At 40.2% G+C, this 19287-nt stretch overlaps 2 protein-coding genes across 3 annotated transcripts in view; one reads left to right on the top strand and one right to left on the bottom strand.

The window, feature by feature from the left end:
- Nucleotides 1–5419, bottom strand: part of B3GALNT1 (beta-1,3-N-acetylgalactosaminyltransferase 1 (Globoside blood group)) — a 29974-nt gene extending 24555 nt beyond the window's left edge. Inside the window, exon 1 of one of the 2 annotated variants that reach the window (XR_001294400.2) lies at nucleotides 5184–5419. The gene's annotated coding sequence lies outside the window, so the exon portion shown is untranslated. The remainder of the gene's footprint in view (nucleotides 1–5183) is intronic. The other variant, XM_013955497.2, reaches the window with a different exon arrangement.
- Nucleotides 5420–6199: 780 nt separating this feature from the next.
- The window catches only part of KPNA4 (karyopherin subunit alpha 4), a 28981-nt gene continuing 15893 nt past the window's right edge, over nucleotides 6200–19287 (top strand). The window contains exons 1-7 of the mRNA XM_067301574.1: nucleotides 6200–6371; nucleotides 15768–15812; nucleotides 16475–16564; nucleotides 16653–16682; nucleotides 16764–16816; nucleotides 18731–18826; nucleotides 18946–19031. Of these exons, the coding sequence (XP_067157675.1) occupies nucleotides 6303–6371; nucleotides 15768–15812; nucleotides 16475–16564; nucleotides 16653–16682; nucleotides 16764–16816; nucleotides 18731–18826; nucleotides 18946–19031 (469 nt within the window). The 5' untranslated portion in view covers nucleotides 6200–6302. The remainder of the gene's footprint in view (nucleotides 6372–15767; nucleotides 15813–16474; nucleotides 16565–16652; nucleotides 16683–16763; nucleotides 16817–18730; nucleotides 18827–18945; nucleotides 19032–19287) is intronic.

The raw sequence follows: 19287 nt of genomic DNA, 5'->3' as shown, positions 1-19287 counted from the left end.
AAGAGTAACTAACTTTATAAATAGACATTCTCTCATTGTTTAATCAGGTGCAAAATTTACAAATGAAGAAAATAAGTTACCCTTTTGCAAATGTGAATTATTTGTAATGCATCTGTCTATCTATATATACATATATGAATGTTAGTAACATGTATAATGGTATTTTTTGGCTGAAAAAATAAAGTATTTAAAAATATTTTGAGGTTCGAAGATTAGCTTTTGTTTGGACTAGCTTTCCAAAGCACAACCTTTATGCCAGGCTGAGAGAGTAAAGGGGCTTTAAACTGGTGAGCACTTCACCTTCTGCGTATCTCCTGTGAAAGGGAGCTTCCCACACCATGTAGAGCTCTCACATCGGCACCTGCTTCCAGCCCCAAGGAAAGAGTGTCGGCAATGAGAGGCTGCAGGAGCGCAGAGCAGTCAGTTTGGTGACAAGTAAAATATATTGCCCAAGGGACATAGGAAGCAGGGCATAAGTTAAGTTAGCTGGTTATATTAGCATCTAAGATGAAGGAGGCTCATGCATGACCTAGAATACTAAAGAATAGATTCAGTTTTGCACTGTAGGAGGCACAGAAGTCACAACCCATAGGGAAGGAACAACAGTGGCTAGAAGCCATTTCAGATATACATATTCCGATTTTTTGCAGAGATCCAGATGACCACTGCTGTAAATCAGAATGGCGTCTCTATGTTACAGCTGCTTTGCAAGCCAGAATCTTTAAAAAACTGAGCATGATTCCCATGCAGATACCCCCTGTGTCAGAAGCTTTGAAAAGTGACAAAATCAGCTGCTTAGGTCAATTGGAAACTTGTATTGTGGAGAAAAATTCTTCCTTGCTAAGCAGTAACTCCTTTCTAGCTCCCATACACTGCCAGGCAGAGGCAGCTCAAATCCTGCACAAATTACAACTGCCTCAAGCTACTCTGACTTGTGCTGATCATCTTAACAACTTTATGTTCAGGTGCTAAGATCAAATAATTTAGAATCACTAATAGTAACTTAACCAGAGGTTAAGCCAGCTTTCAGTGTCTTTTCTAATTGCTTGAAGGTATAAAATTGGAGCAGAATCTTATTTCACATCTTTATATTTGCATTACTGTTATTTTCCAAGCTGATAAATATGCAAAAATAGAAAAAGTTACACAGTTTTGTATTGTAATATCATGGGAGGTTTGAAGATTATCATACCAAATGAATTTGCATAATATACATACTTTATTATGTGGTGGGCACCTATATTTAGTCAAACCATATTCTTTTAGGAAAAACTAATTTATAATCAAAATATCAGCTTTTTTTGTTGTTGTTGTTAAGACAGCCCAATGCTGCAAGATCAAGAATTCAGAAGGGAACTGGTCTGTTCTTCAAAACTAGGCTTCCAAGTGCTGGGAGATTAGCACTGCAGATCTGAGGTAAAATCAAACCAGTAAGAAAATAACATGATAATTGTTCCACTGAGAGCTAAACAGATTAATTAGACTACAGTTAAACAAAATGCACTTGATTAATCTCTGATTATGTCTTCACTGAAGTCACACCATAAATTATTCTTCAGATGATACCAGACCAGAAACACAGATCAAAGACTCCTGAAGGGTAGTATTGCTCTGAACATACATAATTTAATAAGAACTAAGTATGTTCTTATATTTCATACAAAGGTACACTGTAGGAAAGCTATACACACCAGAATGTTATGTTAGATTTGACAATGCAAGCAGTAACGTGATTTTAAGACAGATCTGGATTTGACAGAAGATTCTCCAAGGAACACTAACTCAGTGATTCTCAGCTATTTTCAAAGGGTTACTCATAAAATGACAAGATACTGCTCAGGCCCTTGTCTCTGTCAATCTTTTTCCAAGAATGTAGAGGGAAGGTCAAAAGAGAGATGACTTCATTAAAGGTCATTGTTCAATACTGAGTCAGTTTTGGTCACAAAAAAAATATGCTGGCTTTCCAGTTCTATCTCTCCCAAACCACATGTTAGGTAACCGGTCAGTGCTACGTGCGGTGACAGCAGGAGGTGGCAGAGGTGGGATGAACACAAATGTATTTGCGTTAGAAAAGACAAGAAAAAGGTAGCGAAGAAAAAAGTTGTGATGGAGCAAAATGTTTTTTCTTTCCTCTTCATAGACTTCTTCGGGGTTGGGTCTTAGACACTATATATAATCCTTTTTACTTTCAGAGCCTGACTATTTGTAATCTCAGGATATTTTCAGGAGTTTAACACTCTAGTACCTTGTCCAATTTCATTATTAATAACCATGTTTTGCGGAGTCAGAGCCTCAATTCTGCTTTAAGATACTGATTCACAAAGAAAACTTTTTGGAGCCACAAAATTTCAAAAAAACCACTCTGCAGATATGTTTCTCAAGGACACTAAGATCTCTTCTCAAAGGAAGTGACATTACAACCAACCAGCAAGTTATTTGTAGATCTGGAAAGTACCTATCACCTTTTAATTCTGAGACCAATGACTTCATGCTATATTGTAATGGTAACTTCTCAATGTTTCTGATTATATTTTTAGATAAAGTTGCAAAGCTATTGCACTTGTTAAAATTCTCATCTTTTTCTTCTTTTAGTACATAATTTCCTCAGAAGGAGCTCAATTTTAAAGAGACTAACTGCATGAGCCAGTCATCATATCAACTATGTGATTACAAAAGGTATGTTCGTCTAGGGCAATTTCAAAGCTGACAGAGAATAAAAAAGATGAAGGGATTTAAGTATCCCAGTGAAACATACAACACAATCCTTAATCACAAAAGGAAGCAGCTTTAACATATCCTTGAAAATTAAAGCAAAAGTAGGGAGTTTCCCTTCAGTTAATTAAAACTGTTCAGGTGTAAATAGGTTATATAAGAAACTCACAGTAACAAAGGCCACAGCAAAAATAAGAGATTTCCAATTTGGTACAGAAAAGGAAAAATATTTTACTTACTGATTACCTCCTGAAACAGTAAGTGCAGAAGTGACATTCCTTGCTAAGAGTAATGAGAAACTATTTGGCAATTTTATTTAACTGAATTAAAACTGAGGAAGCTGATACAATTTCTTTTTTCTCAGACTTCATGCATTTCTACTTTTTACATATTTTAATTTTTCTTGTTTATTAAGGACTTCTCTTTTGAAGTGAGACCATCAATTTGAAAGTACAATAATTTTGAAAAAGTGAGGTATGATATTGAGATGGTTGTACTGTTGTAACATCCTGTCTTCCTAAGGCAATTGTGCTGTGATAACAACCAAAATCTAGCTAAATAAATGTTTTTTCTTTTTTTTTCTAACTAGTATATTAAAACACCATCAAATTGACAAATCAGTTTTGGGGTCTTTTTTTTTTCAATTTAAATAGCCATGTCAGGAAAAAAGTCTTTGTTGGATGTTCAGACTGCAATGTGTAGGGGTAGCTGTACGCAAGTCAGCTTTGAACGAGCTAGTTTATGTATTGGTAGACAGCTTGCTATGGCTCTATGGAATGCCACCTGGACTAATTAACCCTGATTAATCTACCCTACCCACATTGCTGTGCCATTGCCACTCTATTTATGCAATCAACATGGCTGTGGTGACTTGGACTTCTCTCACTTTCAGGCTTGATTACAACTCTATCTAGGAATGGAGACTCATGCTCTGAAAAATCTCCTGGAGATAAAACATACAGTAGCCTGTAATCTGGGAGATCATCATCCTCATGTTTTCTTGAGCATAAAACTAAAATCAAGTTCTCTCTTCTGATATTCCTAAATCATGGAGTGTCTTAACTATACGTACTTGAGAGATTGCACCTTCCGTCGTGGCTTTGACTTTTCTCAACAAGTATGTTTAAGGAGAACCATAAGGCAACTGATGAAATGAGAGGCTCATCAACATATAGGACTTTAACAAAGAAGAACCCAGACTTAATTCTACAAGCGTTACGACTGAATACAACTACATGCATGACCAGGACAGTAAAATATCCAGTGAGCTCTTCTAGGTAGAAGGTATTCTTTTCTGGATCAAGTTAGAGAAGTTACCGTCCCCTCTGCTCAGCAAGCATATCTATTTGTTTGAATGTTCCTTATCTCCTTTTGATCAAAATGAACAATCCAAATGAGCAAAGTTAGCTTAAACAGTTTGGATAGTACTTTTTTCTAATATTTTGGAAGACTGGAAGGAACAGGCACTACTCTGAGCATTTTTTCCTCCAAAATTACCATTGAGTCCAGATGTCACAGGCACTACCATGTAAGCCTGGTGAAGAAAAAACACTGGATATTTTGCGAACGCTTTTTTTCTGGCAGTCATTGAGTTGTCTACATTTCTAGAAATTCTCTGTACTCTAATCAGCTGCATCACAGAAAAGCTAAAGAAGTGGGGAGTTTTCTTTTTTATTTCTGGGAGAGTCACTGTCAACAGGCAATAGTTTATCAGATCTGCATTCCCAAGAAAAAAAAATTTTTGATAGCTTGGATTTACTAAAATAAAGATAGGGACATACTCCAAGCTCCACATTTTGGTGTAAACAAAATGCCTTGGGCTATGTGCAAGCAAAACACCACTGTGGAATTTTCATAGTATCATTCCCTTTGCTGGAGAGTTTGACACAAATTCAGGAACAACCTTTTCCAACTCACCACAGTTTGCATAATACATAGGTAATACTTGTTACAAAGCACCCTGGAAGGAAGCAGGGAGTTAACAAATGTGTGTAACATGGATAATTATACTTAAATGTGAGAAATCTATCCAATGAAAGCTCATTATTAGTTTGAGAACGCGGTCCACCTACACCACCTGAGGATGAATTACAGTAATTGCTACTGGCCAAAATCCACTGCCACAAAACCTGTCATCACCAAACTGGTAAGACATGGGCCTATCTGAGATAGCAGAGTACAAAAGACAACAGCAACCTATTTCTGGCCCAGCACAGACTATCTTTATCATCACGCTAAGAGGCTGGAAAGATCCATGGAATCCCATCTTGCTGAAAAAGTATTTTGCTCCCAACACAGTTCATCCCTTATCTGTCATAAATACAGCCACTAATTCTTGCTTGCGGGCTTGGTCCACAGTTGCTGAGTAGCGTAAATGAGATAAATGAGAATACTGGCACGCAAAACCGAACTGCAGCACTCCTGCAGACAGATCTGCACGCGGCTGGTGCTGATTCTTTAGGAGAGCTTACCCGGGTCTCTCAGGAGGCTGCCAAGGTACCTGCCGCCGTTTCCTGCGCACTACTTCTTCCTCTTTCCAAAAGCAGCCGCCTTGGCGCCAAAGCCTAGAAAAGCACAGCGGATTGGATTAAAGCCCGGCCGGCGCCAAACGGAGGCGACCGCTCGGCAGCCCCCGCGGCCCGTTCCGCCATTTCACTCGGCGTTTCGTGAAGCTTCGCCGCTTGACAGCGGCCGGCTCCCCCCACAGGACCGGGGGGGGGGGGTGGGAAGCGGCACCTCCATCTCTCGCTGCCCCCCACCGGCCGGGCAAACCCTCCCCGCCCCGCGGCCGCGTATGGGATATTTTTGTAAAAAATGTTTTTCTTTTGTATTTATTTATTTAATTTTTTTGTATAAACTGGCGGCAAGTTGCAATGCCTCCCGCGGTGGGGGGGGGGGAGGGTAGTGTTCCTGAGGCGGCAGGCGCCGGGACGTCCCTGGGGGTCGGCGAATACGAAGTCGAGCGGGACGAAGGATGATCCCGTTGCTGAATTTCAGCTGGGTGAGCGCGGCGGCGGAAGGAGGGAAGGAGGGCGGTCAGGCACGGTACGGCCCCGCCGCCGCTGCCGCCCCTCCCGGCCCGGTCCGCACCCGCCACCCAAAATGGCCGCCGCCGCCGCCGCGCCTGAGGGAAGCGGCCGAACCTCCTCGAAGGGCCGGCGCCCCGCCCCCGCGCGGCGGCCGTCAGCGCTCGCGTCACGCCGCCGCGCTGCTCCCTCCCTCTGCCTCCCTGCTTCCTATTCGCCGCCGGCCTCGGGCGCCGCGGCCAATCAGCGGGCGCGGCCGGCCGGCCCAGATCGAGGCTGCCCCTCTTTTCCCCCCTCCCCTCCCCCGCGCGGCTCCGTCCCTCGCTACCGGCACGTTCCGCCGCCCAGGCAGCCGGGCCCGCGGGCAGCGGCCGCCCCGGCAGCGCGGCGGCAGCGCAGCTCGGCTCGGCGGCGCGGGCCGCGGCCCCAGCGGCGGCAAGGGGGACCCCGGCGGGCAGGGGCGCGGGCCCGCGAGGAAGAGGAGGAGAAGAAGAAGAGGGAGGCGGCGGCGGCGGAGGAGGAGGAGGCCGCGCGCCCTCCCACCTTCCCCCCCCCCCCCCCGCCATGGCCGACAACGAGAAACTGGACAACCAGCGGCTGAAGAACTTCAAGAACAAAGGCCGCGACCTGGAGGTAACCGCCGCCGCCGTGTGGCGTCTCTCCGTCAACCGCCGGCCGCGGCCTGCGCCGCCCGCCCCGCGCGCAGAGGCGGCAGCGCCTCCCCCCGCGCGCGAGAGGGGACGGCGCCGGCGGGGGGAGGGGGAGCGGGGAGGCCGCGCTGTGGGGGCCGGGCGCGGCCGGGCCGTTGGGCGCCGCGCGCAGCCGCCTCCTCCCCCCCCCCGCCGCCGCCGCCGCGCGTGGGGCTCCCTCGCGCGCGCGGGGCGGCGGCTTCCCCCCCCCCCTCCGGCCCCCCCCCCCCGGCCGCCGCGGCGGGGCGCCCCGGCGCTTATCGAGCCCGGCTGGGTGTAGTTAAAACCGCCCTTCGTTAAGGCGCTCCCGCGCCGCTGCGCTCTTCGCAGCAATAAAAGTAGTGTTTTCGGGTAGCTCTTCCTTAATTTCCTCCTAAACGCCTAACAGCTACTCCTTTTTTTTTTTTTTTTTTTTTTCCGCGCTGAGCAGCCCCGAAAAACCTGAGTCAGGGATTAGGGCCCAGTCGTGCACTCTGCTGTCTGTCTCTTAAGCTATCCAAGTATTAATCTTTAATGCTAACTGTAGGCAGTAACTATTCGTTTAAACGCCCCTTCTGGAAAACGGGGCGAATGTTAGCGTTTTATCGCTCGGTTGGTTGAGCGTGGAAGCAGTTGTGGCTTGTGCTGTTCAGCCTCTAAACTTTCCGGAGGCTGGATTGCCGTGTATGCTTTTTGCTTCAGCTGTAAAGCTGCTTCGTCAACGCAGCAGAAGAGGTAATTAATTTAGGGTTTCCCTAGTAAATATTCTAATGCTAAAATTATGTATCGAGCCTCACCCATAGACGCTTGCCAGCAGTGCTGACTGGGGAACCTGTGCGTGGTCATATTCACAGCATGGAGTTCCCTCCGATGAAGAGATGAGCTTCGGATATTTCTCACTTCCATTTTGCATTGGCCTGAATATGTGTCCCTGCGAATAGCGTGGTATAATATTCTAGTCTTCATATGAAGTGGCAACACAAATAATTTTAGAGTATCTTTTTTCAAAAGTAAAGGATGCATTTATTTTGCTGTCATTCATGGAAAATATCAGCCATGTTTCTTCCTGGGCAGTTGGCTAATGTAGAAGTCAATAACAGCTTTTTTTTTTTCCTTGAAACAATAGAGACAAAAAAAAATGAACATCTAAGGCAAGTTCTTATTAAGAAACAATTGTATTGGTTTAACAGTTTATTCTTCAATTATGTACAATGTTTGGCAGTGCCAAATGCCAAAATAGTTGGAAATGGCAATAATTAATGCAGTGATTGCTCTGTTTAGTAATAGTGTTGTTACCTTTGTTAGCAAGGACTTGCCTTAGATGTTGATTTCTTTTTGTACAAGTTGTTTAGTTATCTTTGAACAGATAACTGTACAGGAAGAGACTGTTTAGGAAAGTGTGCAGTAAAGTATATGCTGACATGCTAAAAAATGAACATTACAGAAAAGAATAGATTGGAGTGTGTCTGCATTATTTCTCTTCTGGTGCCTACATACTCAGTTTTAAGGTAAGTCAGCTAAAGTAGGGAAGGCTTAACATGAACATATGCACAAATAAAAAGAACCCTGTGTGTGTGTGCATCAGGAAGCAGGTAATCTCTCAAGTATTTTTTGAATTTGCTGATGCATTTAAGTGGCCTTCTACAGTGAAAAAACACTGTTGGGCAATGTTAAATTTTAGATACTGACATCTATCCAACAAATCTTGGAACATATGCTTGGTACCTAAAATAACTACCATGGACAGTTATTTTTCATACAATAGGTCAGGCTTATGGCTATCATTCTTGTTTAACTGCTTACACACCACGTTTTTCGTTAGCGCATGAGATGTTGGCAATGCCCGCTTGTAGTCGGGTATCCTGTGGCAGCAACAGTTACTAATGAGTGTTCAGTTAGTTCATCATACAAGTGTATTTTTCTGTTGCCTTTTGGCAGAAAGGTGTCTATTTATTTCACATGGGAAGCCAACATTTGATCTTTATCTCTTTCCCTTGTCCCGCCTCCTTCACTCCTCCCCAGTTTTACATCTGCTGAAGTTACATCTTTAGCCATTAGTTTTTTTATTCAAAACCAGTGATCCTTTTTCTTTCCTGTGACAATTGGTCTCCATAGACTGTCATAAAAATCATAAATCACTCTAGTATTAGTTTTGGTGAATGCCAAATTAATAAATACTTCTAGAGATTGTGAAGGTTTATCATATTGCAGATTATAAACTTTTTAAAAAATGGTTCACGTTCTTACATGTTGCTCAAGTCCATTCATTGACAGTTAAATTAATAACAGCTGCTCTCACATTGTACTTAGCCTACTAGGAGGTGATAAGACCTGGAAGTTATTTATATATTTTTCAGAAGACAGGAAGAAAATTTTCAGCTTCTAGCTTTTGAAATTCTAAGTATATGCTTAGCCCTTTGTGTATGTAAATATGAATTGAAGTTTGACTTTCATTTTCCAGTTTATATTAATGTGCTTCTAAAAATACAAAGCCTGGTCTTAAAACAAACAAACCCATGCTAATTTACAAAATACATGCTTAATAAAACTTCTTCATACACTTAAGTATTGGGTAAACATGCATGCAAGAACATGTTATACTGTAAACAATTGCTGCTGTATGTTTTAAGATGACATTGACTAGGTTAGGAATAGAGGAGTTTATTGTGACCAGAAATACAAAATGATTCCTTGTCCTTTTTGGTTATTTATAGTATTGATCACATAAATATCCTGATCACAAACTTTTTTAACAGCTGAAGAGTTCGTGGCATGAGAGAGCTAATCTATAGCCAATACTAAGGCAGTATCTATATGTAGTGTGTAAGGCTTCTAGTGTAGTACATGCAGTATGCTGTTAGGCTTTTAAGACTAAGGAATTGTTAAAATCAGAGCTGTGGGGGGGGAAAAAAAAAATTAGAATTGTTGTAACCCAGAAAGGAGAGAGCCTTAAAGAACTGCCCAAACTGTCACACTCACTATTTCTTTTTATACTTCCAAAACCAAAATTATACTTCAACAATGCTTATCTGTAATCTTATACAAAACTATATAAGTGCTTGTCTAATAGGAGAGCTAGGTAAGATAACTTCTTTTCATCCTGCCTTTTCAATCAGAAACAGGTTCTCCTGTTTGCACCTTGATTCTCCTGGTTCTCCTTGAACTGGAAGGAGTGTCCAGCAGATACTTCTGTATTTGAGAGAGACATGATATAAAACAATGATAATGTTGTAAGGCAGAGAACTTCAAAACAAAAGTTGGAGCAGCCGTGAATCTAGATGTTTTAAGATCAGCACAGCTCAAAAACTGCGTCAAGTTTTTAAAGAGTTGCCGATGAAGTTCACTGGACTTGTAATACTAACAAAATATTTGGGAGCACCAAGAAAGCTTCAGAGGATTGAAAGAAAGTTAATTTCATGACTTACTGGCTATCCCAGGTAGTTAGAAGCTTTTCAACCCTCTCACTGTCCCACACAAAATAAGTTTGGAATTCAAATAGGAAGGAACTGAAGGAGGGTAGTAACTTCACTCACTGTGAGCTGGTTAAAAATAGATTCCATTAAACTGACTTGTAGTTCTGTGTTGAAGCTCATGCATTTAGTGGTTTAAAAAAATCATGTTGATATCTTTGTTTGTGTAAGACACTATCTGGAGTGCACAACTTCTCCAGGAAGAAACTAGAATGACAGCGTGTGGAATGTCATATTGATTTTTGTAACTGAGAGTCCCCATTGTGATTCTAAAGGAGGAATAGTTGCTGAGATGTGTTTTCTAGTGGTATCTTATAAAGATTGTGTTGGCTTTAAAACTATGTAGCATTTTCATCAGTAATCTTGAGGATAAACTTTATTGTTCTAGTTTGCAAATGAACCAGAACCAGTATAGAGAGGACTAACGGATAAAGGAGGGCCTGAATCACCTGATTAAACTGAATGTGAAGAGAATGAATTTTTATCAAATCCAAATGTGAACTTGCACGTGTTTCTGAGGAGGTCTCCTCTTGTTTTATAGTTCAGTGGCCTGTTATTCCTGTGAAGCACAAGAAAACTTGTTAGTCGTTGCATTGTGTGTTCTGGGTTATAGACTAGTTTTCTCAAACTGTGGTCTGCAGACTGAGTGCTTTGTGAGCAGATAGTAATGGGTAAGCAATTGGTGCACAGGGCCATAGTCAGTGGTGTTTTCAATAAAAAATTGAAGGTGCCATACAGCCCCCAGAAGGTTTTGGAGGTAACTAGTGGTCAGTTTTTTCCTACACTACTACTAGTTTGTATTTTGAATCACAGATCAGACTAGCTATACTAGTGCACAGTAGCAGTTGCCAAGGAAGGAGAAGATGGGTCAAGCAGCTCTGATTTAGAGCAACTGCTGTTGCCTTTTGCAGCAGAAACAGCATGCTTTTGCAAACCATTCACTAAAATGGGAGGCATAAGTGAAGTTCTAACTCTTGTACACTGGCAGGCCTTGATATTGTAGATGCAGAAACAGAACTCTGAGTGAAATAAGTTAAAATAGCGCAAAAAAAAACCACACAAAGGAATAAAGACCTGTTATGTATGTGATGGGGCTGAGCTCTTGGGAAGCAATGATTCAAGAAGAGAACTTGAAGAGAGATTGTGATGCATCAGCTGAGCATGAGCTCCAGGTGTATGTTAGCATATTTAGAAAGGACTAATAGCTCTGAGAAGTTCCTGAGTGTGGAGTATAGAGTATTTCCTCTGTGTTTGGTGGTGGTGTGAAACGTACTAGAGTATATCTGGATCCTGCTGCCATTAGCTATTGAAACATTGTAATAATAAACTGGAGGAATAAGGAATTGTTAATGGCCTCCTTTATGATAAAACTTGAGCTATATTTACTTGGGGGGGGAGAAAAAAGAAAGGGAGGATGGAAGGCTGGCAATTGTAGGCTGAGAGAACTAAGTTTGGTGATAATTTGATTTTCAGTGTAGCAAATGAAGAGCAAGATCCAATGACTGAAAGAGCCAGATGAAGTCATGCTAAAGTGATACATGTTTTTAAATTGGAGCATTTATCAGGGACTGTTCTGAACTCTGTTTCTAGGAACTTTTAAATTGGGATTGGTTTCTTACAGTTGTATTAGTGCAGGCTGAGAACCAATTCAGGGAAGTCTGACAATCAAGCTGGATCTTTTGCAAAACAGAAGGTAACACTGGAGAATCTAGCTTTATGATGCCATCTGCCAAGAAACCATTATATCTAGATTTCTGCCCTTTGGGTGGTTTAAAAAAAAAAAAACACACCCACAAGTTAGCTCTTAGGTCTGTTGCTTTCACGTTAGTTTCTTGAAAGCTGTCTGTTCCCTTTCCAGGCTGGGGTAATAATGCTGTGAAACTTCTTGTCAAAGCTGATTTCAGTTCTTCCTGTTTTGTTCATGTCCTATCTTTAGGAGGAAGGGTAGTGATAGAGTTAACCAGTAATAACCAGCTTGTCAACCAAGTACTGTTCATACAGAAAATTATTTTAAAGGAGCCCTGTTTTGGTAAATTGTTCTTGCCAGTGACTTCAGTGGTTGCTCGTCTTTCTTGTGGTGGCTGTTGTGAGTCTAAGATATTCAGGTCTTCAGAGGCAGGCAGGAATCAAAACCAAGGGACTGTCAGTTTTTCTGTTGGAATGAGAAGCACGTTCTTCCTCCAGACAGAGTTGATGTAGTTTCAGGATTTTTTTTAAAGCCTGATTGACTGTATATATACTTTTTTCTTCAAATAATGAAACTTTCAAAAGACACATCTGAGCATTTTTTTTCAGCATTTTTTTTCCTACTTTCCTCTCCCCATCTCTTTCACACCCATGCATGCACACATGTGCTTGTCCTTCTGAAGGTATGTTACCACTTGAGTCAGAATACATTCCCTTTTGGACTCACTAGTAACTGTATAATCTTTTAATATTTGTTATGGTTTAATGTTGATTTGCAATTGGTGCCCCAACAGTGCAGTCTTCTGCTCCTTGAAACTATATATTGTGTCTTTCTCTTGGTTAGCTACAGCTTTGCTGTAAACAGTGGTGTCATTATTGAAGTCTGGGAAGAAAAGCGTTTCTTGCAGTGCAGCTTTTCTTTAGGTGTGCTTCTTTCATTAGTTTGCAGTAAGTGTTGAGGATTGGAAAGGGGTTAATTAACAATCCTGTGAGATGATAGGGGGCTTTGTATCCTGGAATCTTTTAATGAAAGATTTTCCTCATCTTAATTTCTACTTGCATGCATCAGGTTAATAGACTTGGGAGAAACTACAGTGAGCACCATATTGCAGGCTGAGAGCAAGAGCTTCTAGCAGATCTGTCAGTTGTGAAGTTGCACAATCTTTCTGAAGTGCCTGTATGGTAGGTGGTATCCAGTAATGTGCTTGATATTAGCTTCTCTGGGAAGGCACCAGCCCTTCAAGCACTACTGAGCGCTTCTCGCCTTCGGCCCCGTTCTTCAGTTAACCATTCATCACTCAGGTGGAGTACATGTCTTTGCTGAAGAATCCTGGGCTTCGGTTTTCTGGACTCTGTACAGTGCTGACTTCTGCAGCTGGTAGCATCCTGCAGTGCGTGCTACTGCTGGCAAAGGACTTAGCTCCCCAGCACTGAAATGATGCACACATTTGAAAGCTGAAGCATGAACTGCCAGGTGACAGTGCTAATATTCTGTATTGGTGTGTTTAACAAATACGTATGTAGGAAGATAGTTCCTAGAGAGATTTTTCTGCTTCCAACTTTTCTTTTTCTCCATTCTGTGTCAGCAAAGACACTTGAGTTGGTGCTATTACAAAACATTAAAACTTATGAATAAGCTTATGTATTTATAAAAGCTTATGTATTTATAAAACAGGTATTGTATTAATTTGGATAAAGTCTGTTGGGTGAGAACAATATTAATAAATGTTTAAGTATATTTTTTGCTATGTAGAGATTACATTTTCTTGAGATTTTTCACTATTATTTGAAGAGTTCTGAGAAATATTTAAAAAGCTTATCCAGCTATGGAGAGCAAGTCCATAATATTGAAGTAAAAAAAACCAAAAAACCCTTCTCTGCATACTAGCAGTGTTAAATGTTACTGTTAACTTCATGTGGTGGATATGACTTTTTAGATGAAAACTGAATTTAAGCTGCACTGGATTCTTATTCTAGTGCTTTTGATCTGTTATTAATTTTAACTTTGACCTATGTTTGAATTAACATGCTTTAAAGACACATTTACTGGATACTTGCTTTGGTGCTTTTCAGTGTGGGACAGTTTGTACTTGCGTGTTGTGACTCTTATCTAGTTGTTGCGGGTGCTTCATCCGCATTGGGTATGCTCATGTGCTTTGTCTTCTATATAGCGGGAAGCTATCACTGTGTGGGTGTGTTTTGTTTTGTTTTTTCTTCCTCTGTTTTTCTCATAGGGAACTGCATTTTGGTCCTTGAGCAATGAAAGATTCTACCTCCAAGGCAGTGGGGAGCCATCCTTTCTCTTCTACTCACCTCTGTTCCTGCCCCTTTCTTTTTATTGTAATGTATTCCTTTGAGAAAGAAAACTGCCTTACTCAGAGCTGAAAAATATTGATTCTAATGAAATGCACATTCATTTTGATAAATAAATAAAATCTGCTCTGGGAAGTCAACCTTTTAATCCTTATCTTCAGAACTGCTTCTTGCTGCTGTTCAGAAACTCTTAGCTCTTTCTTTTTCTTGTATTCTATTTTAATGGGATCCCTTATGCTCTGAAATTTTAAACTTTCTTTGGGCATTGAATATTTTCTTAAAACCAACTGCATTTATTGCAACTTGACTTTACTATTCTGACTCACTGTAGAGTTTGAAGCATAGAAGAAAATTAGAGACTGACTTTTATTTTTTATTTTTTTCCTATTTACTTTGCACTGTGGTAACACAAGCAGTAGTAAACCAATTTCTGTACATTTATGATTGCATTTTTCTTTGAACAATCTAAACTGGAGTCTGTACAAAGTGTTTCATGTGATTGTCATTTATAAATAATATTTTTGTAATTCAGCTTTGCTTATTAGGTTTCTTCATTTGAACTTGTGTATAAAGTCATTATGCAAGGTACAAAGCCACTACTGTTTCACACAGTAACAGAAGAATGTGCACATCAGAAACGTGTGAAACTTGTTACATTTACTGTGATTATTCGGCAGAAAAAAAATCACATCACTTATGTGTGGAAAAGTACAATCACTGGTGCAATGTTTGCATGAGAAGCCAGGCCTAATCCAAGTCGGCATCATTTAAGAATAGATCGTTGTGTTGTCTAGGTATATTTATTTTGAAGAATTGCATTGTTCTTTTTTAGTTTAGCAGTTGCATTTTTTTATATTGAGGGTTGCCTGTACAATCTCAACTTCTGCCTCTGTTTTTCAGTGTAGCTGTGCGATGTCTTCCTCGCTGACTGTTAGTGATGTTAGTAGTGGACTGTGCTCCTTGCACGTTTGTCTGGTCAGCGAGTCTGGCGCAGCCGCGGCGGCCAAGTGTCTCTGCCTGTGCAGTCACCTGATCCTCGGGCTGCCCCGAGGTGCGAGCTCTTAATCTTGAGCGGACGTGAGGCAGTTGAGCCGGGCTTTACTGCTTCCTAGTTTACCAGTATGCCTTTGTCTGAAAGGTGGTCAGCACTTTTTATTCTGGCTTTCTTAAATCAAGTGGCAGTTTTGGCTGTGTCTGGCTTTTAGCCTTAGGCTCTGTATCTCTTGTCCAGGCCTGGTTCTGGAGGGGATCATCGGTGCTGGATTTGGAAGCAGTGGTGGTAGCTCCTCTAACTTGACTGGTAATAGTATCTGCAGGTATTAGGTGGTTTTGAGGAATCCTGGTCTTGCAGATCTGGGTACATTTTACTAGGTGAATACTCAGTTTTGTGTGTTTTGCTAATAATATATTTCTGTCAAAATACTGTAACTTGAAAGGAGATGTTAAAAAACTTGAATCAAGAAAGGGCTATAAATAATGGACAAACTGTGGAATTGGAAGCACCTGAGAAATTACTGTTTTCTGTTTGCTGTGGTATTTCTAATGTGGTTTTGGTACTACTACGCTTCATATACAGCTCTTTCATCATGACCCTTTGTTAAAAGACACTTTTCTTCCCTGATTCAGTTTACTGTCTTATTTTTCATTTTCAATACAAAGGCCTAAGGGATTGTGTTTAACTATCAAATAATACAGTCAAACGTAATTTAACATCTCCATTTAATATCTCCATTTTCTATTGAATTTCTACTTTTATAATGAAAATTAAATCCTGTGTGTATAAGCACTGTTTAAAGTGCATGAGCTAAAAAAAAAGTTGTGCAAAAACTATTTTTTAGTTACTTGATCTAGATTCAGAATATAATGTACTCTTTGGTCTTGATTCCTTTCAGACTATGAGAAGACAAAGAAATGAAGTTGTTGTGGAGTTGAGAAAGGTGAGACAAACTGGTATTTATTCTTATCAAATGGGATTTGGCTGTTTTGGTATTTCAGTAAAAGCTTGTATTTAAAGCTTAAAAATGCTGTTGTGTGTTCTTCCGCAGGCCACTGAGAACACCACTGATAAACACTTTGCTTTTTACAAATTCTGTGAAGGTGCTTTTGGTTTAGACTAAAGTTACCATACCTGGTACTAGAAACTTCATATTTCATATAATTTATTTTTCCTGAAAATTACAGTTTTATTTGTAATTCACTAAGGGGAATAGCTTTTGCTTTTACAGATAGGTTCTTAAGGTAAGCCTTTTAAAGGTTAAAACTTTTTTCCTTTGAAAATGAGGAATTCCTGCTAATCTAGAGACAGAAAGATACTCCCTTGCCCAAAGCAGTAGTCCAAAACACAGATGCAAGTAAAGCAGTGCAGAGGATATGTGTGAAGATAAAACTGCTTACAACTGTCAGAACTCTAGCTCTTGTGAAGTGATTTTGCAGAAGTGCTTCCCTCTACAGTCCTTTCTAACTTCCTGAATGCTGGAACTTTAAAAGTATCAATGAAAGCATGCTTATGATACTGGTTTAAAAAAGAAGTTTCTCTTCTTCCTTCCCTCCTCTGCCCCATTCAAGGTTTTAAAGATATTAAATCATTTTTCTCTTTAAGAACAAAAGAGATGAGCATCTTCTAAAGAGGAGAAATGTACCCCATGAAGACATCTGTGAAGATTCTGATATAGATGGTGACTTTAGAGTGGTAAGAACTAACTCTAAAGATGTTTTCTTTTTTACTTACTCAGAAGACGCTTCTAACTTCTAACTTTTTTTTTGTATCTGTTTTCTAGCAAAATACTTCTTTGGAGGCAATAGTACAGGTAAAAATTCTTAATTGTGTTTGAACATCTTTATAACCTGGTGACAAGTATGTGAAAAGTCTAAATTCTCTTCTGTTTTAGAATGCTTCAAGTGACAACCAGGGTATACAGTTAAGTGCTGTGCAGGCTGCGAGGTAAGATGGTTTTCTCAAATATATATATTTTCTTACAGTTTATCTAGCTAAACTAGAAATAGGATGTAATTTACTGATTTAAAGGAAGAAAGCTTCAAAAAATCCTTGATAAAGAGGGCTTTAAAAGAAAAAGATCAAAATATCTGGGTATTCAAAGTGGTCAGAATTTCGTTAGGTACACAAATACTAGGGTTTACTCTAATGCAATAATAACTTGATGCTTCTCACAAGTGGAGTACAACATATAATTAGCAGGATTATAAACAGTATTTAGTCTAAAATACAGAAACAAGTGACTATAAAAATCTTTCTTATATTTTTTTTGTCATCGATTAAGCCTCTAAGACCTGTCCTTGTTTTAAGAGGAATTATGCATAGTTGTTATATGTATAGTTATATATGCATTTATATTATGAGAAGTATTCCAAAAATACTGTTAAGAACTTGTCTTTGTGTTTGCATAAATTTCCTGTTTAGCTGCTGTTTCCCGAGCTGCTGCTTTTTTTTGTTTTAGCAGAGCGCTACAACTTTGTATCTGGAGGGAGAGAAGTCAGGCAAATAGGAAGTTGCTTGGACTTTTGGGAGTTACTGTACTAGAATCTGATAAGTGTTAGAGCAGTTTCCATGCTGTTTCATCAGGGGACTTGCCTTCTTTAAAAAAAATGCGTCAACTCAGGACAGTATCACTTACAAAACCCTATTTATTATAGCTGATGAAAACTAGATTGAAGTGCACTGAATTAAGCCTGATGGAAATATCCACATGGGTTTCTTACTAGTTTAAATACTCTTTTTTTTTTTCAATTGAAAACTAAATTTAAAATTAAACCAGTGCAATTCATGTTGTTCGCAAGGCCTAAAAGTAGAAACTTGAAGTATTTTTTTAGAGAGGAAGATGCTTGCATTTCAGTCTTAATTACTCTGTCTCCGTTTGGTCTGAAGCTGGAATGAGAAGGAAGAATCTTGCCCAAATTGAACCCCAAAACGTACATTGAAAATTGATAGAAGTACTTAACCCAAGACAAAAAAAAAAACAACTTTTGTTCTTTTTGTAAGCTCATAGATGTAAGTTATCATCACTTCTAGAAGGAATCTCCTTTGCTCAGCTGGAAGTTGAAAACGCCCATTTTGCCAATTGTTACGAGAGGCTTTGTAGTCATTTCTTCATTTCCCAGTTTATTCACAAATACAGAAAATCTCTCTTCCCACTACCTGTAAAAGTTTTCGGAAGCAGCCCCCTCTTCCTTTAGCTTCACCTTTCTGCAGGGAAGGAATTTAAGGGATCAGAAATTATGACAAACCTGTAAACTTCTGTTCTTCGCAGTAGTACTCTGTGAATCCCTGGCCTCTCACGTTTTATCCTTAGTAGGAAAGAAACAAGCTTCTGGCAGTCTTGCCAAGGTAGCCAGGATCTGCTTATCTGCCTTGTCGGGCGGGGGAGGAAGATGCTGCAGGAGGGTGTAACTGAATAACTTTGGTAATCTTTATTTTACTGACTGGTGATACTCTTCAAAAATAGTCAGAGAATACATGGCAACTGCAATAGACAAACTTCAGGTTTTCAGTAGTTCAGTGGTTTCTATCATAGGACTTTAGTTATTTTTCACTGAAGTTGAGAAAATAAAGCCTACTTGGTCTTTGAAAGTATGAGATTAGACACTGTGAAACTTCTCTGCCAGAGGGTAGTGCAGCACTAGAACATCTTTTTCAAAGAACTCACAGAATCTCCATGCTTCTTGGAGGTTTTTAGAACTTAGCTAATGAAGCAATGACTGACCTGATCTAGTGTTAGCAATAGTCCCACTTCAAGCAGGAAGTTGGACTAGACGACCTCCAGAGAGCCTTTCCAGTCATAACTTCTCATACTGTGATTCCCCTGATAAGCCTTGTATTTTCTTTTCTGTTCCTAAACAGAAAGCTGCTTTCCAGTGATCGCAATCCACCAATTGATGATTTAATAAAATCAGGAATATTACCTATTTTAGTGCACTGTCTTGAAAGAGATGACAAGTGAGTACTCTTACAATTAAAACCATTTAATTATTGCAAGATTTTTCAGTATTCAGTTAACATGCCTATAGATTCTGAATGAAAACTCATTTTACAATAATTTTTTTCTTGTTTTATAGTCCTTCTTTACAATTTGAAGCTGCGTGGGCTTTGACAAACATTGCATCTGGAACCTCTGAACAAACACAGGCCGTAGTTCAATCTAGTAAGTCAAACAGTGTTTGATCATTGATAAAGCGTGCGCTGTAACTTCCACAAAAATAAGAAGATCTGAATGATACTGTAAAGAGCATCCACACTCCTATTCTCTCTATCTCAAGCATGTTCACCAATCCATATGATAGGGTTGGTCCTTTCATGCGATAGCCAGGATGCCTGAAATTGAATTGTCAATCACAGGCACGTCGCTGAAGGACCTGCCCATGAAGTCTCCTGCCAGAAGTTCTACCTCTTCTCTGGCA

The sequence above is a fragment of the Apteryx mantelli genome, chromosome 9 (assembly GCF_036417845.1).
Source record: "Apteryx mantelli isolate bAptMan1 chromosome 9, bAptMan1.hap1, whole genome shotgun sequence".
NCBI lineage: Eukaryota > Metazoa > Chordata > Aves > Apterygiformes > Apterygidae > Apteryx > Apteryx mantelli.
This window is presented reverse-complemented; position numbering and strand designations above follow the sequence as displayed.